Source organism: Platichthys flesus, chromosome 10 (assembly GCF_949316205.1).
Source record: "Platichthys flesus chromosome 10, fPlaFle2.1, whole genome shotgun sequence".
Classification (NCBI taxonomy): domain Eukaryota; kingdom Metazoa; phylum Chordata; class Actinopteri; order Pleuronectiformes; family Pleuronectidae; genus Platichthys; species Platichthys flesus.
In genome coordinates, this window is record NC_084954.1 from 2,375,155 (window position 1) to 2,398,353 (window position 23,199).

The following is a 23,199-nucleotide window of genomic DNA, read 5'->3' on the forward strand; positions in this document are numbered from 1 at the left end:
AGCAAAGGTTTGTTTCCCCCACACCAGAGGAGCAGAGATAACGCCCCCCCCCCCAGCTTCATCTTCAGTCCTCTCTTTCTCTTTGTTTTTAAAAAGAAGAGAATAAATGAGTCAGAGCGGAGACGGCCGATGATTAAAGAACGATGAGCGACTGTACATACAGTAAAAACTCCTCCATGACGTTTATCCATTCAATAACAAAGAAGACACGTTCACAAGAAGAAAACGAGTTGTTGTTTTTAACATCTAAGATGAAGAGGAATCTTTTTGAGATAAACTGGTCCGATATGTTGATATTCTGCATCGGAGCCAATGATACAAACATTCTAAAATGTTAGAATTCAATGGTTTCCACTGGTTTATCCTCTGAAACTTAATTAAGACCAACATGGGAAATGAAACCCCAGGATTTGTTTTATTGTTTGTTTGTTCAACATTTTCTGCAATGAAACTTGTATTATTGCTTTTCAGTGAAACACATTTGTTACAGTTTTGGGTGATTTGTTGAAATAACTAAAATTTCGGGCTCTGAAGTTTGGAGGGCGCCCGGCCCAAACTCTGCATATTAAAGAAACTGAAAAAAGATTCCTGGTTCTGTCTGTCTATCTGGATCCACTGGAAAATAGTTTCTTCTTCAGGTCATACCCCACCCCTACACTAAATTGTGTGAACATGGGTTCAGTAGTTTTTGTGTAATCCTGCTCACAAACAAACACACAAACCCAGATGAAAACGAACCTTTTCGAATTAGGTGAAGCGCTAACATTAGCAAGCTAGGCTAATTAGCTTCCACTTATAGATCCTCTATTAAAAGGTTTTAGTGCTGAAAAGTAAATGTGACGAGTATTGGTTAAAAAAGGGAACAAAATCTGAACAAAGTGTAATTTTAAAAGTTAAATCGTTAATTAGCTTTAGCAGTTTTTGTGAAGTGTTGCTGATGTATCATGATGGATGACAGGAAGAATGATATTCTCAAAGAACGTTGGTAAACCTAATTTAAAAGGAAATAGAATTCCATCATTTTGCATCATGCAGTCACTCTTCAGTTTAGTCATCAAGCGATTGTTAGAAACAGAGGTCGTTCGTTCGAGATTCAAAAGCTCGACAAGGACACAGACATAAAAAAGATGAGGGAGGGCGTTCAAATAAGGGGGGGGGGGGGTGTATATCAGTATAAAATAACTACTCTGCATCATCATCATCATCATCGTCTGGCTCTTTAATGAAAAACAACACTGAAAAGCAGAGAGCTATGAATAAAAATACTCTCACCATAGGGAAAGCTTTTACCCAGCATGGAAGAATAAATAAAACAGAACACGTTTCATTAGATCCATCCAACCTTTACACAAGTGCCGTTGTTCACTCGACAAAAAAACAAAACAAAGAATGAAACAAAACCAGGGACATAATTAACACAACCTGCCTTTTAGTGAGCACTACTTCAAAACAAACTATGGGTTCTTTTTTTCTCTTTTTTTTGCAATTATACATTCAAAACATGATGAAAGTGATTCGATCAACTTTTTGTTTGCTCAATTATTTCAGGCACTTCATAGATTCGGGGCCAAAACTAGTGAAAACAGACAAAACATGAAGTTTGTGCAACCGTTCACTTCACAGGGGCCTTGTTCAGAGTGTGAGTACATGACAAGTACACAATCTGGTGCTGAAAACCAAAAGATCCCATTGTGGATTAGAGGAAAAGATACAAATTGTATTTAGAATTCATATAAGTACTTCAAATACTGGTTGGGGGGTTTATTAAGTATTCACACTGTAAGGCCGTTGCACAGTGAAGCGTTTGCACTGTTTCCATTCAACCCTTCGATTTGTCGCTTTCCCGTTTACTTTGCTAAACTCTGTAAACATTTCAACCCTCGTGCTTTTCTTGGGGTCAGCTGGAGAGACGACTGCATATAGAAACAAAAAGGGGTGGTGGTGGTGGTGGGGGGGGGGGGGGGGGGTATCCATTTGGCCATCCCATGATCCTTCCCTGCACCATGTGACCTCCGCCCGCCTACATTCGACGGTGCAGTAATTTGGTTCAGAGATCCGGAGAATAAACGATTTAACAGACTTTTAAGACTAATTTGGCACTTTTCTCCTCAAACAAGCTGATATATATATATATATATATCTTTATATATATATGTCTATATATTTTCTTTTTGCTGTGCAACTGACGGATCACACAGCGGGCCTTCATCTCAGTATTAACACTAAAGAGCAGCGATAACATCTCAAGCGTCTGGGCAGGTTTTTAGTTTTTAGTAACACTCAAGCACATAAGGACAATAACAGCTTCTGGCGTGAAGCTGATGTTTTTTAACCGTGAGTGTGAACGAGAACCGACCGTGTGAACTTTACTGTGACTGCAAACGAGCGTGAAGCCTCCAGAAAAACCTCCAGAGGAAAACATATCCAAACATTTATCCTGTTTGTCATCTGGAGAATTCCTTAGAAATGTCTAAAATGTCAGATTTTCGTTTAAATCTTGTTTCCTTATTCTAAATGGACTCAAAACCCCCAGAATGCATTGCTGCTAAAAACATGTATTTCCTCTAAAAATCTATTGTTGCAAACGTTTTTCTAAAAGTTTTCATCACAGTTTTCTGGATCCAAGAACGTTCCCTGGTAGCTCATGAAAAGCATTCTGGGAAAAGAAGTTTAGCATATTATCTAATGTGTCATGAAGTGTTGCAGCAAGTCTTTGTTTTGATTTCGAGGAGGGAGAAGTGTTGCATTCTGGGATTTGGTGTTTTATCAAAAGGTACACTAGCAAACATGCTAATAACATTTGGAATCTGTCCATGTTTCCCACTAAGAAGTGATTAGACATCAAGTCCATCTAATGATTAACTCTGAAAACTCAGTTTCTCTGGAGGCTTCTTCTGGTCCACAGTTGTTCTCGGTCGTTGCTCAATGTGTCTTTAAGTACTTCAGTTGTACTAAAGGCGTCTGTGGTAGAAATCACGAAGCGCTGCTGTTTCTTGCTCAGCAAGAGTCAATCGCTGCTTTGATATCACAAAGGTCAACTTTAAAACAAATTAAAACAGAGTTGGAGTTCGGTGGAAACATCCATCTCTTCTCAGCAGGAGCCTCGAGGTCACCGTCCTCCTGACGAGCGAATCAAACCCACCCTCAAAAATCATCGTCTGTTGTACATTCTTATCTTTAAAAACTGTAAACAAAACGAAAAGAAAACAACTAAAAATAAAAGATGGATCAAAAACTAGAGGAGTGTGCCAGTTGTGAAAATAACGTCGCAGTTTTGTTGTAAAATAAGTTACAAAGAAGAAAAAGAAATAAAAATCTTTGCGTACAGTACTAAAGTACTAAAATCCCTAAGCTAGACCTTTCGTACTTAAGAACCACATGTTAAGTCTATAAATATCTTTACAAATATACACGTTAATTATTCAAATAAACCTTTTTCTGTATCACTTTAAATGATTAAATGTTTTACACGGTCATGACAGTGTCTTCTAGATTGCAATGCTTCCATCCTAAAACAATATCTTTAAAAACATGTTATTTTTTTGTCTTTTAAGTACACGGCTGTGAACAGCAATATGATACATATTTGCATTTATATATTTACAATAAATCATTTTTCTAGATACATTAAAAAACCCTCTGAACTTATTACTGAATGGCCCTGAAAGGTCGCCTCACATTCGATGAGGGATTTGTTCCGTGATTATCACAAAACTCGTTTTTTTCTTTTTTTCTCCGAATGCTAAAATGTGACGTGAGCAGTCGCCTGTTTCCGCTCAGCTGATCCTTCTGCTGCTGACCACCTGCTGTGAACCCTCACACAACTGGTTGAGGATCTTCAGGAGAACGAGTCCCACCATTTGCTGGTTTCAGATTTTCTTGCAGGTCGCAAAAAATGTCATGGCGAGCTCCGAGCAGACGAGAGGAAAACTAAATCTTGAGGTCCTCGCCCACCGAATCGCAGTCTTCCCTTCATTCCCTCCTCTTACATCCTTTGATCGTGTTTTGTCCCAGTAGGCACGGAATGGTTTCACCCCACAGATTGTCCGTAAAAAAGACTGGCCTGAGTACAAAAATATAATTTCATTTGTGAAAAGAGGAACACAAACAAGGTTCAACGGCAAAACATAATCCTTCAATGTTTAAAGAGTCTCTCGAGGAGGAGGAGGAGGAGGAGAAGGAGGAGGAAGAGCTGAAGCACTGTGGAAGTATTGCATGCCGAGTTTTTCATTTCCATATCTTGAGGAGCTGGGGTCAGTGAGAGGTGATTATTAGTCACAAACTGGGAGCGGAGGTCGACGTCCACCCCCCCCGCTCCCAGCTCGGCTCTTAAGTCCTGATCACGCCGTTACTGGGAAGCTGTTTGGGGAGACAGGGCTCGTCGGGCAGCGGGTCGTGGGCGAACACCGAGTCGTCCCCTGAGGAGCAGGTGCTGTTGGAGTCCTGGCAGGTGGGCGAGTACTGCTCGAAGGGCACCGACAGGTCCAGGTACTCCTGTCAGAGGAGAGGTCAGAGGTCAGACTGGGTGTCACTGTCATGTCCCCCTCTGCGGCCACGGGATCAGGTGAGAAACAAAATACTTTCACTGGTATTGTAGCACAACGTTACAAAATCCACTTTAATCTCTGCTATAGTTGTATTTAAATGTGGGTTAAGTGCATTGTTTGTATTTCTTTGACATTGTGAACATTGTTTTATCATATATAGGAGATGCAGATGTTATACATGAATCTTTTGGGGATTTTCATAACTCTAAATTACCCTTTGTTGGTTTTAACTTGTAGAAATGCAGATAATTGGACAAAAAATATATTTATTCACTTTAAAATGTACGTTTTAAAGTTCATTACAACTGTCCCTCCGTTAATCTCGTTGTTTATGTTATAAAAATGTAAAATAAATCTCTTTTGAGGGTTTATGTAACTAGATCCCTCTCTGTTGTCGTCCTATGAAACGTTGAAACGCTGCTCCTGCTTGCGGGCGAGTGCACAAATGGATCCAATGAAATATAATATGCAAGGACTAGATAACTCTGCCCAGCGTCTGAAGCCTCGTTCAGCTCTTTGTGAACTTGTGGGATTCAGGGATTTAGGCTCTTTCTCAGATACCTTTTTTTTTTATTGGCGAAAACAGAGAATGTGGTCGAGATCTAATTTATTCACTCCTGCTTCTCTCTGATCTAACGGAGGACGACCTGCCAGCTTTGTTTCAGTCCAATCAAATCTCAGATCATTGATTTCAGTCCCTCTCCCACTAAACGCTACACAAATATCCCATTTCCCTTTGTGACAAGGCTCGTTAGGTAAAACAAAGGCAGCTCCATTCATCAGTTGATTGATTTCACAGCGTTCCCCTTCAGAGAAGTCATCTCCTGCCACACGAGGCCATTTGAAGTTCAGAGTAACGTGAGGGCCGAGGTGAAATTGAGGGTTTTGTGTTTCCTGCTGTTTCCGTGTTATCAGTGAGGAGCAGCTGAGAGAGAGAGAGGGAGGGATGGAGACTTACGTCGGTGGAGGTCATTGATAGAACCCGGTCGTGATCTTCTACCAGCTGCCTGAAGGTCGGTCTCTGCGACGGCACCGCATGCCAGCACTCCCTCATGATCATGTACCTGGAACACACACACAGCACAGGTTGGTTTCCTCGTCTTCTTGATCTGAGACGTCAGCGTGTTGTCAGCCTGGTTATTGTGTTCGTTGTGTTGTTTTGTTTGTTTGTGTGTTTAGAAAGTCATGGATCGTTGCCACTATAAAGTAATTATGTTTTTTAATCGTTTAAACTTGATGTCGTAGAAGCTGAAAACTTAAACAATCCTGCCTTGTCTCCTTTTTTCTTCTTCTACTGTTTGGTTCTGTCTCTACGTCCTGTGATTGGTCAGAAAGTCCAAACTATCCAAAGTGTACAGCTGTGACCCCCCCCCCGTGCTTGTTTTTGTCATGTTCAGGTTCATGAGTTCTCTGTGGAACACCTACAGCTCATGTGTGCAGTTTGCAGGTTTGTCCATCCGATGCCCCTCCTTCAGCAGCTTGAAGAGTTCTTCTACTGGGATCCCTGGGTATGGAGAACCTCCCAGTGTGAAGATCTCCCACAGCAGCACACCATAGGACCACCTGCACCCACACACACACAGAGGAACAACACAAATCAAACTCATTACACAAAGAACACAAATTAGAGGTGAAACAACCCTTTCATCCTCTGGAATAACACAGAGCAGCTGACATTAACAGAATGAGTGTCTGGTTTGGTTAGTTTACTACATGTGGCTGAGAATAAAAGAAAAGAACATCAAATAATGCATTCTTCTATCTTTTTAATGTTTGAAAACAATCTGAAAATAATGAAATTTGGGCAGAAATGTACAGAAGAATAAATCCTTCCCTGTATTTGCATGTAGGTGGACTTTAATGCAAGTTGCAGGAAGTATTGTTCCTCAGACACGTGCACACCCTGATTTAAATCCAGAACAAAACCTGAATAGTATTAAAGTGTATCTACAGTAAAAGCCAAGCTGCAGTTCAATCTGAAAACTCCTTCTCCCTCCCTCCCTCCCACTCTCTCTCTCTATTCCTGAAGGTTTGAAAAAAGACGAGGGAAGGTGATCAGATAACGGGCGGTCTATTAGCCCAGTGAGCTATTGTTGGGCCGTTGGTCCAGTGAATCAGAATCAGACCCCTCCTCTCACTGCGGTGCTCCAGCGAACCTAATCTGATTATCCACGCTCCGGTCGAGAGGGTGGAAAACAGCCGCTACTGGTCTGGCCGGCAAGAGAGAGAGAGGGAGAGAGGAAAGAGAGGGAGAGAGGGAGAGAGAGAGAGAGAGAGAGAGAGAGACTGTGGTGGAAGAGAGGCGTCCAAAATTCAGAGGGAAAGAAAAGGAAACTGCAGCTCAGGACAGATGTAGCTGAGAAGAACGTCCCAGTCTGAACAGATCCCTGACCCATTAGAATCATCAGGTCTTCAGGGTCCGGACTGGTTCAGGAACGTTTCCTAATCGATCACAAAGCGCTTCAGGAATAATAATAATAAACAGGAAGCTGATTGTCCTCATCGCAGTAGAACTGGACTGAGAAACTGGTCGTGCTCCAGTAGCGATGATGGGAATCAGGAGGTGAAAGCACGTGACCGCATCATTGTTTCCGAACGTCGCAATTCCAGAGCTGCATCATCCAGTGGTCGCGTTTAAAGAGCGACTCTGGGTGCGTGTGCGTAACTCTGCATTTCTGATCTGCTGCGTCAGCCCGGGAGCTGCTACTGGGAACTTTCCACTATGACTTCTGGATTTTCCTCGAGTGAAACTGGGCCTGTGTGCCGGGGCTAAATACCAGGAGCTGTGCATCTTCCAGTCCTGCAAATAATTCAGAATTAAAACCTGAATGGATCCACTCCACAGAAACGCTGGAGTTGTTTTTCCCAGTTTCACATTCTTGAGGCGCTGTCGCTGCTCTAACCTGAAAACACGAGCGCCGGAATGAAAAGAGCAACAAGCTCTGTGGCGTCCACGCGTCCAGAGCGGCGCCGGCGTTTTATAAAAGCCTCCATGACGCTGGGAGAGGGGGAATTCCACAGTCTGGAGAACTGACGAATTGAAATGACAAGTCACTTCTAGGTGAACTGCTTCTCCAGCACAATGTGTGAAGCTGCTCTGATTGAATCCAGTTTCTGCCTCCGAGCTCAGCAGAGGGTGGTGGAGCTGCAGGAGCTGTGATGTCAGAGCCTGTGTGGGCTCCAGTGTTCACTCGCTCCTCCTGCTCTGGGATCTGTTTTTAGTGTGTTTCAGTCTGTTTGAGCCTAATCTACTTGATGAAAAACCATCACAGGTCAGAAGTCAGAGTCCCTCGGGGGGGTGAGAGAGTAAACTGGCTGCGGAGCGACTACTGTATGAAGGAGGAGGAGGAGGAGGAGGAGGAGGAGGAGGAGGAGGAGGAGGAGGAGGAGGAGGAGGTTTGGCGGGAGGATTGACTCTTTAATCCAGACCTGCTGAAATAACACAGCGGGCTGATTCTCCTCTGTGCCTGTTCCCAGTCTGCTGTAATCACACCAGTGATCCCAGTGTTGACAAGGACCCGTATTTGGCTTGGATGGCAGAGCTGGGGACACGGCGTCTGTCTGGGGGGGGGGTGCAGGCAGCTAACACAAGACAGACTAACTTTGTGACCTTCTCGCCTCGACTCAGCCAACACAGGAGCAATCAGAGGTCGTACAGAGGTCATTTGAGCGGTGGTGGGATGAGACCCTGAAGCCCCTGATGGATCCTCTGACCCTCTTATCTCCTCGGTTCTGGAGCCGGTTGGACTCACGCTGATAAAACAACAGTAAGATGCCGGGTTTCTGTCTCTCTCTGATGTCGTGTCGGGAGATTAGAGAACAAACGGGCCGAGGAATGCGGAGCCGGCGATTCACAAGAGGCTCGGGATTATCAGGAGAGCCCACATGACGGCGAGCAGGCAGAACCTTTGGGAAGGGAAACGCCACGATTCCATATTCACACGCACAAACACAGCGTTTGATGCTAACAGGCTCCGTCGTGATATTTCAACAGCAGTGGACAGTTGGCATGTGGAGGTCGGTTTGTGCAAACTCACACGTCGCTCTGGTGCGTGTAGACCCGGTCGAACAGAGCCTCCGGAGCCATCCACTTCACGGGCAGACGACCCTGCAACAACACAGACACAACAGAACCGCTCGGGTCAGCAGAACCGTCCTGTACAGAACATCCACGACTGTCCTGAGCTCCAGATACAGAAAAATCTCCACTAAATAAACAACAGAGCTCTAAATATTTAATAATTGATGTGGGAACATATTTAACAATCCAGGCAAAACATCAATATCACTCTGAGCATAAAGGTAATGCCCTCTGGACGGTTCTCTCCAGGCAATGCATCATTATGACTAATGATTGTTTAATAGCTTTTTTCTCTTGTGTAAAAAATCGTTATTATTCATCATGATGTCAGAATCCAGGCCCGAAGTGATGTGTTTCCTCCTCTGACCGTTAACACTGAGAAACCACATCTACTTCTCTACAGAGCGAGAGTCAGAGTTTTCATGTGAGAAGCTGGAGGATAGAATCCCTCCCTCATGTTGCTGTGTGAGACTCACGTTGGTTGTCTTCTTGTAGTAGTCTATGTTGTGCACGTCTCTGGCGAGGCCGAAGTCTGCGATCTTCATCACGTTGTCCTCCGTCACCAGGACGTTCCTGGCTGCCAGGTCTCTGTGGATGCACTGAGGGAGGAAGGACACACAAACATCAAACAAACATCAGCAATGCACAAACATCCTCTGATGTGTCGCAGGTAACTTTCAGTTCCCCTCCTCAAACTTTAATACTCGTGCCCACATGGAAAATATTCACCTTGACTCAGAACGTCAAACATTATTCAAACTTGAATCAGTTGAAATTGAGGGAACATTGAGGCCCGACACTTAAAATTCACTTCAAAGCTGCAAAGAGTAATTTAAAATCAAGTAAAATAATATTTACATCATTACACAGTTTGTTGGTCCCCGTCTTTCCATCCCCAAAATGCCATGATTGAAAAATGTTCTTTTAGAAATGGTACATTCCTTTCAAAGCTCATTCATGCTGGAGGACTTTCCACATCTATTTATTTAATTCAGGACCTTAATGAAGTTTAGATTGAAGCTGTGAGGATGAAACAGTGCATGTGAGCTCCTGGTACCTTCTGCGAGGCCAGGTACTCCATGCCTCGGGCCACCTGGTAGGCGCAGGACACCAGGTCTTTGAATGTGAGCTGCTCGTCTGGGATCTTGCAGGTGTCGAAGGAGTAGTCCATGCCGGGGGGGCGCCGCGCCCGCAGGTACTCCCTCAGGTTGCATTTGGAGGCGTACTCCACCAACACGTAGAGCGGACCTGCAGCCAACACAAACCACAGAGTCAGGACTGGTCCAGTTACCTCCTGACCGATCCTCTCTGCTCCTCCGGGGGGGGGGCTCACCGTCCTGCGTGCACGCTCCCAGCAGGTTGATTATGTTTTTGTGTTTTCCAATCATCTTCATCATCTCCATCTCCGACACCAGGTCCGACAAATCCTTATCCGTGGCGTCATCTGAGAGAACAAGTGAGGACGATTAAAGAAGGGTTTCATTTGTGGAAAAGTTGTTTCTGCAGAACAACAGAGGAAAGAAATGAAACGGAATGAGAGAGAAACCTTCTCTGTCACCGTCCCACGTTCATTCCTGGAGTTCAACCCCAGCAGTCGCTCACCTTTCAGCATCTTGGCAGCGACAGTGAGCGGCTTGTTGGGTTTCTCCTTGTCGATGCCGATGGCCTCGGCCATCACCACCTGACCGAAGCAGCCTTCGCCCAGAGGTTTACCCAAAGTGAGTCTGGAACACAAACCATTTCATGAGCTGGGATGTTTACATTGTGTTACATTGAGCTGATGCTTTTATCCAGAGCGACTCACAAAGAGGATTTCTGCTGCAATGAGCGTAGAGCAGTGTTATTTAATCTCTCTCTGCATAACGTGGTTAAATGTTAATTCAGTTGTTTGTGCAGTAACCACAGAGGTGTCACGTGACCTTGATGAAGTGATTATCACAGCTCATCGCGGCACAAGGACAACAGCACGTTATCTGTCAGAATGTGGCTTGGAAGCTTGAAATAAAAAAAACAGAACACACTTTTTTTTCTAGAGGAATATTTGCTCTTTCTCACCGGGATCGTGAAAACTCCCACTTGGGGTCGGACGGCAGCTCCAGCTCCGACACGTTGGCGAGCATCGGCCCGTCGCTGGACGACAGGCGGGCGATCCGGACCAGGGGCGTGTTGGAGTTCATGGAGGAGTTCGAATCCAAGGACACCTGCTTGGGTGCAAAAGACAAACTGTTATAGACTCTGACAGGAGGAGGGAGAGGGGGGGGGGGGTGGTTAAACAGAGAGACGGAGGGAAAACAGAAGAGCCTAAACAAAACAAAAGCTTTTTATCTGTCCGGGTTCTCGCCCTGAGCTTCGGGTCAGAACTGAATCCTTTCATTGTAAAGAACGATAAAAATGTAACAATATTTATATAAATATATTAAGAAGTGATTTAAGTATAAGTTTAAATAGTTAAAACAAGTATTTTCTTTTGAACGGGTGTCGTGAAACTGAAAGGACGAGTGTTGGAGCTTGACTTTTACAAACAGACGCCCAGCGGCTGCACCGAGGAGGAGGCGGGGGGGGTAACAAAGATGAATGAAGGGGGAGGAGGTGCAGTGGACGGGATGGACGTCTGTATCCATCAGCGAGCTTCGTTCCTCCTCGGTGGCGCCACCTCCTGAAGCCCGTGGGCTCCACGTTCTCACACCATTTATTTGAGTGCTGGAGCGAGCTGAGGGCCCCCCCCCCCACCTCCCGCCCCCCCCCGCCTGGCTCCTGATGAATGTGTCTGTGTCAGAGTCGGCCGGCTCGGGCCCCTCAGGTGGGCTCCTGAAACAAACATGTCCACTTACCAGACCTCACTCCTCAACTTCCCAACAGAGGGACAATGACAAAACCACTGAGATGGTGAACCCAACCCCCCCCTGCCCCCCCCCCGAGCCAAACAAACAGCGAAACTAAAAACAAAACCAATTTCTGAGGCATGAAAAGTAATATCTGATAGAACATGCCAGGAGGTTTATGGGAGATTTACTCAGAGTTATGAAAAAGAAAGAAGCGAAGCAGGAGATTATCTTTAAAGAAGACGAAGCGAAGATTAGAGAAAAATGCAATAAGAGCTTCCGCTGCCTTATAAGAGCCTGAGTCTGCAGGGAGCAGGAGCAGAACACGACTTACAGGATGGATCACAACTTCTTCCAAAGAGAGGAGAGTTCTCACCTGACACAACCTGACACGACGGCTTTTAAGAGCAGGGACGAATCTGAACAAAAGGACGATCAGACGACTCATCTGGGTTTTAAAGATTCTCACATGAAACCAAAGGATTGAAGCCTGGTAGTTACCTCAAGATTATATAAGAGGTAGAAGGAGAAACTCAGGAGCTCAGAGAGAAGTTTATATATACGAGAGCAAACTGGAGACAGGACCAGGATTCAGTTAATGATGGTGGATAAGTTACAAGTTCTTTATTCTGGCCTGAAGGAACCTTGATCCCATCTTGGACACGGTCGGACATTGGTCTGATTCCTGTCCCGGCCACTAGGGGTTAATTTACCCTTGAATAATCTTACAAAGCAAATATTTACCCCCAAAAATGTGTCAAAGTCTAGATAATTAATGTGCAGTGAATAAATCTCACTGCTGACAGAGCCTTGCTAGGTGTTTCCCCCTGTTTCCAGTCATTGTGCTAAGCTAAGCTAACACACCCACATGAGAGTGTTTTCCTGCTGCTGCTGGATCCTGTGTGAACTCGGCGTTGGACTCGAACCCGACGGAGGTTTGAGGCGCGAGCGGCTCTGCAGACAGCTGCTCCACTTCATGTCCCTCTCCAGAACAGTTGAGGGCCGAGTGTGTGTTACACCGAGAGTGAAATCTAAAACTAACACTGACAGTCGCAGGAGGGCATAAATATCCCCGAGCTGAATCCGCTCCAAGATAAATGTGAACACATGTCACCGGCGTGATGCCGTCCAGCGGCCGCACCGCTCCACCACAGCGGCCGGACGGAGATCCCGGTCGGACAGACGTGGGACAACTAAGGACAATGTAAATATTGTGACGACCCCTCCCTTTCTGCTAGCATCATGCAGCTGATTACTTCCTGCAGGAGTTGGCAGAAAGGGAGGGTCGTTAGGGCAAGGTGCTCACACCTGGCTAGGCCTCTACCCAAGGTGATATAAGCCAGCCTGGTCTCATTGTCTCTCTCTCTCTCCTAGGCTCCACGCCGCTACAGGTTCTTGGTTCTTGGTTCTTTTTGGCGTCTTCCTTGTACACTCAACAGGAGCACACACATCTCACTCATCCATACACTACATTCACCACTGATGCCACTACTCTCCACACCTCATGCTTTTTGTACATATAATTGTTCAAGTTATAATAAAACCTTTTCATTTAGCACTTTCAATCCTGACTCGTCTCCCCTCCTTGTCACATATGTTGAGCCAGTTTGTGACAAGTGGGGGCTCGTCCGGGATACAGTATTAGGATTAAAATAGCTTAAATTTGGTCTGTACTGGTAAATTGGCCCGGTTTAGGTTGGTGTGTGCTTCCTCCTCTTGCAGACAATGGTTTTTGGTTTGCTTGGTTGGAGTGTACACTACTTGTTGTTGGACATAGCTGACTGTGCGTTGGTTAGTCATCAACTGTTCTGGGAGGGGAAATGTCAGGTTGTTGTCAGTGCTGGTTATTTCTTGTAGGAAATTAAGGAGAGGTATTTGGTCCATTTCTGTTTGTGGTGAAGGTGATTGGATTTGACTGGGGCTTTGCGTTTAGCCCTATCTGGGGTATGTTGGTATCTGTTGGAGCAGGAGTTTCTACCCCCTGTTAGGTTTGGTAGCGGGTTCCTTTAGGGGACTCGTGGTGATCACTTTAGGTGGCGGCGAAGGTGGGTAGAGCTATTAGCTCGGGAGCACCTCTAGGGTTGGGAGAGGGTTGCCAGTCCTCTGGTGGCCTTCTTCTCACCACTGGTTTCGCGTGCATAAGTACCCCCCACCATTAACTGCACGAAGACTAGGATAAGTTAGTTAGCTAGTTTTAATGGTTGTAGTTAATATCAGTAAAGGGGGGAGGCTCCTGTTCACCTGTAACCTCAGGTTTGGGTTTTCTGCGTGTCTCAGTCAAGGTTTGTAACTTGTTAGGCTGATTGTTTTTGAGGATGGCTTCCCTTGTGGAGAGTTTCATCCAGGATCCTTCACAGGCTTTGCTGGACCAGTGCACTAAAGATCAACTTCTTAGGATAGCAGAGCACTATGAAGTTGACATTTCAGATATAAAGTTAAAGGAGAGTGTGAAGACCTGCTTAAGGGATGGTCTGTTTGAGGCTGGAGTTTTGTGCAGGCAGTCTGTAAGCAGTCCAGTGACCAGTGTAGTGCCTAATCCTGGAGCTCTAACATTTGAACAACAGAAGGAGTTGCTGCAGTTGCAGTTAAAACAGCAGTTAGAGTTGGAGAGGTTGAAATGTGAAAAGGAAGTAGAGTTGGAAACTATAAAGCATAAAACTGAGTGTGCCAAGTTGGAAATGCAACAGCATCAACTACAGCTGGTAAGAGAGGGTAAACTTTCAGATATGGGGAGAGTGGATAGTTTTGAGGCCTCAGGGGGCAAGTCTTCCCAGTGTGACCTGGTTAATAATCTCCGCCTGCTTCCCAGGTTTAGTGAGTCTGATCCAGATTCATTTTTTTCTCTGTTTGAGAGGATAGCAGATGCTCGAGACTGGCCAGACGCAGACAGAACGATGCTGTTACAGTGTGTTCTGACTGGAAAGGCCCAGGAGGCTTACTCTGCTTTAGGTGTATCAGAAAGTAAGGTTTATGACACAGTGAAGGCAGCAGTGTTAAAAGCTTATGAACTTGTGCCAGAGGCATATCGCCAGCGTTTCAGATCTGGGAAGAGGCGGGATAATCAGACCTACACTGAATTGGCCCGTGATTTGACTTCCCAGTTTAACCGCTGGTGTGCAGCATCTGAAGTTGTTGCATTTGATGATCTCTGCAACCTGGTGGTACTGGAACAACTTAAGAACTCTGTACCTGAGCGGGTGGCTACCTACATTACTGAACATAAGGTAAAAACCCCGAGAGATGCTGCAGTCTTGGCTGATGAGTATGTTCTAACACACAGAAGTTTCTGGGACACAACGGGAGCAGCTGGTCATAGAAATGACACTTATTCTAGGCCAGAAAAGATAAAAACAGCTAACGAGGCAGATCGGCAAAAGTTTACTCAGGGTGGGCGGAGTTCAGTAGTAAATTCTGACACCTGTAGGTACTGTCAGGCAAGGGGGCACTGGAAAAAGGAGTGTCCAGTGCTGAAAGCCAGGAGGTCCTCTGGTCGGGTGAAACCTGCTGTTATGGCTGCTCCAGTTATAACATCTGAGAGCAGGGCGTTAGGTCAAGTGCAGGCTTGTACTAAGCCGGTAGCTCCTCAGGATGACTACTCTGCTTTCATTTCGGATGGGTGGGTCTCTTTGGTAGGAGGTGGGGTGCAGGTTCCCATTAAAATCCTAAGAGATACTGGAGCACTAGATTCTTTCATTCTTGAGTCTGTGTTACCATTTTCATCCAGGACTGATACTGGTGGATGTGTAATCACACTGGGGATGGGTATGGTTCCATTCTCGGTCCCATTGCATCGGTTGGTTCTAAATTGTGGTCTTGTTCAGGGGGAGGTGTCAGTGGGTGTTCGTCCCCAGTTACCTATTGGGGGTTTGCATATGATTTTGGGGAATGATTTGGCTGGTGACAAGGTGTGGGCCGATGGTCAGCCTAATGTAGTGCAGCCCCCTACATTCCCCACTGTAGTAGAGCCCTCTGTGACACCACTGCACTTGGGTGACATTTTCCCAGCCTGTGCCGTCACTCGTGCTGCCAGTCGTGATGCTCAGAGGATGGTGGAGCCAGAGTGTTTGGAGTTGCCAGATTCTTTGCTGGTTGACCAGTTAGCGGGTTCTCAGGCTGAGCTAGTGGCAGAACAGAAGGCTGATTCCTCTTTAATGGAGCTGTTTGACCAAGTTGTGCCAGCATCAGAGGTGAGGGATACTGCCCAGTGCTATTTCCTCCTAAATGGGCTATTGGTTCGGAAGTGGCTGTCACATGGTGATGCATCTGTAGGAGAGCCAATCTTCCAAGTTGTTGTCCCTACAAACTGTCGCAATAAAGTGCTCCAGACGTCACATGGTGACGTGGCAGGTCATCTTGGCGTCCGTAAAACTTACCACCGTATATTGCAGCATTTCTTCTGGCCACGCTTAAAGAGAGATGTTGCTCTTTTCGTTAAGACGTGTCATACCTGTCAGATCACTGGCAAGCCAAATCAGGTTGTTAAACCTGCTCCTCTACAGCCAATCCCCGCCATTGGACAGCCATTTGAGCATTTGATTATTGATTGTGTGGGGCCCCTACCTCGGTCCAAATCTGGACACACATATTTGCTGACTGTAATGTGTCAGGTTACCAGGTATCCTGCTGCTTACCCACTTCGCAGCATTACAGCCAAAGCCGTGGTTGGAGCGTTGACTCAGTTCATTTCAGTATTTGGCATCCCTAAAGTCATACAGTCTGACCAAGGTTCTAACTTCACATCCCATCTGTTTGCTCAGGTGCTTAAACAATTACACATCAAGCATAACAAATCAACAGCCTACCATGCGCAAAGTCAGGGTGCGCTTGAACGTTTCCACCAAACGTTGAAATCACTGTTGCGAGCTTATTGTACGGAACTGTCGGGTGACTGGGGGGGTGGGCTGCCCTGGTTGCTGTTAGCAGCTCGCGAAGTTATCCAGGAAAGTACTGGATTCAGCCCGAATGAACTGGTGTTTGGCCATAAAGTGCGTGGCCCACTTGCAGTTTTGCAAGATGGTTGTTTGCCAGAGGATCCACCTCCAAATCTTAAGGATTATGTTAGTGGTTTCAGATTGAAACTGTACAGGGCAGGTGAGCTGGCTAAGCAAAAGCTGCAGAAGTCACAGGGCAAGATGAAGCAACGATATGACCAACGGGCTGAGGCTCGCCAGTTTAACCCAGGTGACCGTGTACTTACTCTTCTGCCTCTGGTAGATTCCCCTTTTCAAGCTAAGTACAGTGGTCCTTTCTCTGTGGTGCGTCAAGTCTCTGATCTAAACTATTTGATTGAAACTCCTGGCCGTAGAAAATCTACAAGGTTGTGTCATGTAAACCTCCTGAAGCCATATCACACTAGTGAGTCTGTGTCTCCACTGCCGAAGAGCTCTCCAGCCAAGCCAATGTTGGTCTCTGGCCCTGTTTTGACCTCTTCCATGTCTGAACTAGTGGTAGTTGAGGAGGAAGGGTTGGATATTGCTCCAGATGATGGGTTGTTGCGGGGCCGGTTGAAAAATTCAGAGACGTTACAAGATCTAAATATCCTTGTCGGGCACTTAAATGTGGTTAAACGTGATGAATTGATTAAACTAATTAACAGCTATCTATCACTGTTTTCTGACACCCCAACCCAAACGCCCTTAATTGAGCATGACATAGATGTTGGAGTTGCTGAGCCCATCAAGCAGCGTTTTTATCGTGTGTCAGATGAAAAAAGGAGACAGTTGGAGGCTGAAGTACAGTACATGCTGGATAATGATATTGCTGAGCCTTGTTCATCAAACTGGGCCTCCCCATGCCTCCTAGTAAAAAAGGCAGATGCTAGTTTGAGGCCCTGCACTGACTATCGTAAGGTGAACAGTATCACTAAACCTGATCTGTATCCACTTCCTCGTATGGAAGATTGTATTGATATGGTAGGTTCAGCCACATTTGTGAGCAAATTTGATCTTCTTAAAGGGTACTGGCAAGTCCCACTCACCAAAAGGGCAAGGGATATTTCAGCCTTCATAACTCCTTCTGGCTTGTATTCGTACACTGTTATGCCATTTGGTTTGAGGAATGCTCCTGCAACATTTCAACGGCTAATGAATCGGGTTGTTTCAGGGCTTACAGGTTGTGCAGTATACCTAGATGATGTTGTGGTGTATTCTGACACCTGGGAAGAACATGTACAGCGTATAGGTGCTCTCTTTGACAGGTTGGTCTGGGCCAACTTGACAGTAAATCTGGCCAAGTGTGAGTTTGCCAGAGCCACTGTGACCTATCTTGGGAAGGTGGTGGGTCAAGGCCAGGTTCGACCTGTGGAGGCCAAGGTCATGGCAGTGCAAAAGTTTCCCCCCCCTACCACCAAGAAAGAGCTGATGCGTTTCCTAGGGTTGGTAGGCTACTACCGCAGTTTTTGCAAGAACTTTTCATCTGTGGTTGCACCCTTGACCGACCTCTTGAAAGCTAAAGCTGAATATATTTGGTCTTCAATGTGTCAAAATGCATTTGACAGTGTAAAAGCCTTGTTGTGTTCAGCCCCAGTGCTGGCAGCGCCACGATTTGATCAGCCCTTTAAACTTCATGTAGATGCCAGCAATGTGGGTGTTGGGGCCGTCCTGTTGCAGGAGAATGCGGAGGGTGTAGAGTGTCCTGTGAGCTTCTTCTCAAGAAAATTTAACAAGCATCAATACAACTATTCAGTGATTGAGAAGGAGGCTTTGGCACTTGTTTGGGCTCTGCAGCATTTTGATGTCTATGTCGGCTCAGGGTTATCTCCGCTGACTGTCTTCACTGACCATAACCCCCTCACCTTCTTGAAGTCACTGCAAAATCCTAATCAGAGGCTAATGAGGTGGGCGCTGTTCCTGCAGCCATATAACCTAGACATCCGACACATTAAGGGGACTGACAATGTAATGGCAGATGCCCTGTCTCGGGCACCTGTGGACCCTTAGTCTATTTGTTCATGCTGTCTCTCATTTCCATGTTCTCCTCTGCTCATCTCTCGGCTCTTCATTCCCTTAAAATGCTCCTTTGGTACCAAGGCTGCTGGGTTGGTGAGGATGGAGGGATGTGCTGGAGGATGCAGCCTGGGGGGAGTGCAGTACTGACTGTCAGTTATTGGTAACGTATGAACCATGACAGATTGGAACATATTGACACTTATTTGATGTATAACACGAGGTGGAACCTCGTTCTTATGGAGGGGGGTGTGACGACCCCTCCCTTTCTGCTAGCATCATGCAGCTGATTACTTCCTGCAGGAGTTGGCAGAAAGGGAGGGTCGTTAGGGCAAGGTGCTCACACCTGGCTAGGCCTCTACCCAAGGTGATATAAGCCAGCCTGGTCTCATTGTCTCTCTCTCTCTCCTAGGCTCCACGCCGCTACAGGTTCTTGGTTCTTGGTTCTTTTTGGCGTCTTCCTTGTACACTCAACAGCAGCACACACATCTCACTCATCCATACACTACATTCACCACTGATGCCACTACTCTCCACACCTCATGCTTTTTGTACATATAATTGTTCAAGTTATAATAAAACCTTTTCATTTAGCACTTTCAATCCTGACTCGTCTCCCCTCCTTGTCACATATGTTGAGCCAGTTTGTGACAATATAAACTCTTTTGCATGTTTCTTATTGTGTCACTGATGCAGAATTACGACTCCATTTTTCCATGATCCTAAATAACTAATTCAAAGTTCCTTCCTCAGTTAATAATCTCACTATTGTTCGTCTGGAATCATCTCAATTCGGCTGCAGGTTTATTTTATTTACTTGTGAGAAACACCTGGAGAACTTCTCAATTTATGTTTCCAGAGCATCGCCCGACTTGAACACACAACTGGAAATTAAAAAAGGTGTTCCAGAAACACAAGGATTCCCAGTAATCCCTGTAATGTCTCCAGACCTCTGGAGGAATGTCAGCTGCACCACATTTCACCAAAGTTATTCATACGCTCAAATTTTAAACACACAGCGAGAGAGAGAGAGGAAAGGGGGGAAAGTCTCGTGAGAATCTTGTATCTACTTTCTGTTACCTGTCTCTTGAGGGGGAACTTGGACAGCTTCTGCACCGGCGGCGAGGGCAGCGTCTTCTGCGTGGTCATCCTCATGCGGCAGAGGACGACGATGACCAAGGCGAGGATGAAGAGCACGCAGCCCGTCACGTAGATGAGGATGTCCACGTAGTAGTCCTCCTTCTCTGAGCTCACTGCTTCGGGAGGAGGAGGAGGAGGAGGAAGAGGAGGAGGTCACACACATCGAGCGTCAGGTCAAAATATGCACAAGGACTTCACGCCAAATAACTCGTTGTTTTTCTCAGTAGCACATTTCTCTTTTTCCACGGAGGCATAAATCAAAACAGGAGCAGCTCACAAACTGGCCTTTGAACAGCGACAGAATGCTTTCACTCTCTGTGGTGACAGTAATCAGCTTGTAGTTTATCCTGCAGCAGGTAATTGCACCTGTGAAACACGTCTCCCATGGTGGGTGGGTGGGGGGGGGGGGGGGGGGTAATTATTGCGTTTGAATACCGAAAACACAACTGTCTTGAAATTGCCTCGTAGCCTCGAGACTTTTAAACAGACGATCGGCTCTGATGAGAAACAACCTTTCACCGGAGGCGGGAGTGGATGTTTGATTTGGTAAATTAAAGGGACGAGGACATTGCTACGCACTTAAAGTGTGTTAACAAGCACACAATCTACAGTAATGCTTCATGATTAGGTCTGAGAATGAACGTTAAATGATGTGCCACTGAGAAAAACACGTTTTATGGAGATTGTAACATTTGAAGTGGTGGAAACGAGATGTTCAGAGATCCACGGAGAGAAGAGGAATATACCTGGAAGCACCGTCAGCCAAGCAGAGTGGTAAGCATAGCCGATAGAGTTCCCCGCCAGACAAGTGTACTCGCCCGCATCCTCAAAAGACACATTGGTCAAGAAGAGAACCTCGAGCTCCTTGTCTGTGGTGTTAATACCGGCCGTCTGTGGAGGGTGAGAGAAGATGGAGGAGAAAAACAGAAAGAGGAGATGTGGTGAGGCCAAAGCTTCTCAGAGGAAACACCAAACACACCCTGGAGAGAGAGGACCGAGGATTTAAAGAGGTCAGCAGTGCTGTTTCTCCTCTGACAGCTGACAGCACCACCACCAACACCTGAGAAACACCCAAGCAGCACCGTCACCATGCCGGGAAAGAAGCTGGATGGTTCAGCCTGAGGTCACAGGTGACCCTGACCCCTGGGAAACTGAACAAATATCTGTTGTTTAAAGTAAAACTAATTAATTGTTTCCTTGATTCATTTGACCAGAATTTGATTTGTGTTGGAAACTCAAAAATAACTCGTTTTTTTTAGGAGCAGGGAACATTTGTCTGTGACTTGCAGCAGCACCTGTGAAATCAAACTGAACCAGCTCAAAGTTTACCTGAGGCCAAAGCAAAGCAGATCCTTCCTGCGCAGCTCTACGTCTGCAGAAACCACGAGGACAAGAGAAGTTCTTTCTTTTTATCCCTCGTAAATAAATATTCGTAGTCGTTGTTTTTTGGGCTGAATATTTTACAGGAAGCCATTTGCATCATTTGATCTTTGGGGGTTTTCTTCTAGGGAGACCTCAGGGATCTATTCTGGGTCCATTGCCTTTTAAAAAAAATATCTTTCACCATTATTGTTTGCTGATGAAATACATCAACACTGATTTACCTTCACTTTTGTTTCCTGTAATTAACCTTGAGGTTCCTCAAAAGGAACCCGCATGGTGCCGCTGTGGCTTTTCCCCTTTCGCTTGGTGTGATGATCAGTGGGGGGGCTGTTTCAAACCCAGTATCTGATGTGGCCTGGTAGGGGGATGAGGTGGTGGTGGTGGGGGGGGACTCTCATTCACCAGACTTCAATAATGAACAGTGACATCAAGACCCAGACATGAGTCAGAGTCCTGCTGAACGCTTTCATGTAGAAGTCTGTGTGTGAGCTGTATGCTCGGGCTGGTGGGAGGTTTCATGTGGGCTTTTATATATGTGTGTGTCTGCGTTTGTGTGTGTTTGTGTGTGTGTGTGTGTGTGTAAGCAGGCTTGTGGGGGAGCGAGGCTTCTGAAGTTGCTGTGGTAATTAAAGGTGTGATATCGTGGGGGAGACAAAGTGGCCCTGGGTGTTTAAACAGATTTCATCTCCTCGCTAACTGAATGTGAACATTTAAACTAAGAACCCAGAGGAGCTGTTACGTCCCGTTAACAAACAGCCAGTAAACCAATGAAGCCCACCACCGAGAGGAGGAGCCCTGCAGAGCGGAGGAGACGCAGCAGAGGATTGTGGGTAACGCTCTGCGCTCAGGATTTACCTGTGTGGTGCAACTTAAGCCAGAAAGCGTTTTCTGACTTGCCTACAAAGTTCGAGGCGCGACACCAGTACTTCCCAGCGTCTGTCTCTGTCACGTTGGACAGTCTCAACTTACTGTGGGCCTCAGTGTGTTTACTGACCACACTCTGTGGAAGGAACACGTGCAGAGAACACACTGTTATACATACACAACCTGGAGAACAAACACAAATACACTCTACATTTCACAACAATGTACATTAACAGCTTCTCTTCTCCCGTCTTTTGGGGGATACAAGTTATTGTCTAGTCAATCACGATGTGAGTCTTCTCAGTAAACATGTAAAATTAAACCATATTTCCTAAAATATGAAATGATTGTGTGACTGAAACATGAAGGCCTGTAACTTTTGTTAATTTACATGAAACTTGAGAACTAGTCGGACCTGTCGAGTGGAACAGATTAAAAGTGTTAAAACCTTTCAGAACACACACGTACTGTACGATGCAGTAACACACGCTGCCTATTGGTGTATTACACACCCTGTCAATCTTCCAGAAGTGAGTGTGTGTGTGTGTGTGTGTGTCTGTGTGTGTGTGTGTACACGATACGAGCATCAACACACACACACTCTGCTTGTGACAGGCTCTCCAGCAGAGAAGCTGCTGATGAATAATTTAATGGGCAAAGCACATAACGGGGGAAACATATCATGTTTTATGGTTTCTTAATGAACATCCAGGGCTCGGCTGCAGACGCCTCCCTCTCCCTCTCCCTCTCTCTCTCCCTCTCCCTCTCTCCCTCTCTCTCTCTCTCTCTCCTTCTCCCCCTCCCTCCCCCTCCCCACGCCAGCGCGAGTCGTTCATCTTTAACGTTTTCTTTTTATTTCATAAGCATCAAAAGAGCGATTGAGGCGTTTCTTAAAAAAAACATGGCACGACCCCCCCCCCCCCCCCCCCCCCTCCTCCTCCAGCCCTCAGCTGTATTTAACTCCTATAGAAAATGCCACACATGAGATGCTGCCAGGAGTCTGGATGAAGTGTGGTGGGGCCAGAAAGACAGACAGGGGGAGGGAGGGAGGGAGGGAGGGAGAGACACATACAGTAGATCTCAGTAAATACTGTTTCAATTATGTGGTAGTCGAAAATAGAGCGTGGAGCCGCGGTCTGGGTCGACAGGCCCGCTCTCCCCCTCGCTCGCTGTCTCTCGGTCTGTGTCTCTCCTCCTCCTTCTGCCCTCTTTCCCGTCTGCTCCCTCTCCCTCCTTCATCCCTCCTTCATCCCTCCTTCATCTCACTCCGCCACTGCCTCATTCGCTCTTTTGCTCGCACCAGACATGAAAAACTAAAACTGCTTTAACAAGTTCAAACGTTTTGCTAAAGTCCAGATCAAAAACAAATCACGTGAACATGAATGAATTGAGGTCTTATTTAAAAGGAATAATCTTTA

The 23,199-nt window shown here is 46.0% G+C and overlaps 1 protein-coding gene and 1 long non-coding RNA gene across 2 annotated transcripts in view; one reads left to right on the forward strand and one right to left on the reverse strand.

Annotated features, from left to right (window-relative positions):
• Nucleotides 1-1,198: 1,198 nt before the first annotated feature.
• Nucleotides 1,199-23,199, reverse strand: part of fgfr3 (fibroblast growth factor receptor 3) — a gene marked incomplete in the record, with an annotated part of 61,731 nt that continues 39,730 nt past the window's right edge. The window contains 11 exon segments of the mRNA XM_062397213.1: nt 1,199-4,494; nt 5,506-5,611; nt 5,973-6,110; nt 8,585-8,655; nt 9,105-9,227; nt 9,686-9,876; nt 9,962-10,072; nt 10,231-10,352; nt 10,684-10,832; nt 19,475-19,647; nt 20,281-20,425. Of these exon segments, the coding sequence (XP_062253197.1) occupies nt 4,330-4,494; nt 5,506-5,611; nt 5,973-6,110; nt 8,585-8,655; nt 9,105-9,227; nt 9,686-9,876; nt 9,962-10,072; nt 10,231-10,352; nt 10,684-10,832; nt 19,475-19,647; nt 20,281-20,425 (1,494 nt within the window).
• On the forward strand, nt 17,418-18,997 carry LOC133961853 (uncharacterized). The gene is made up of 2 exons (XR_009922043.1): nt 17,418-18,557; nt 18,807-18,997. It is a non-coding gene; the product is annotated as an uncharacterized LOC133961853 (long non-coding RNA).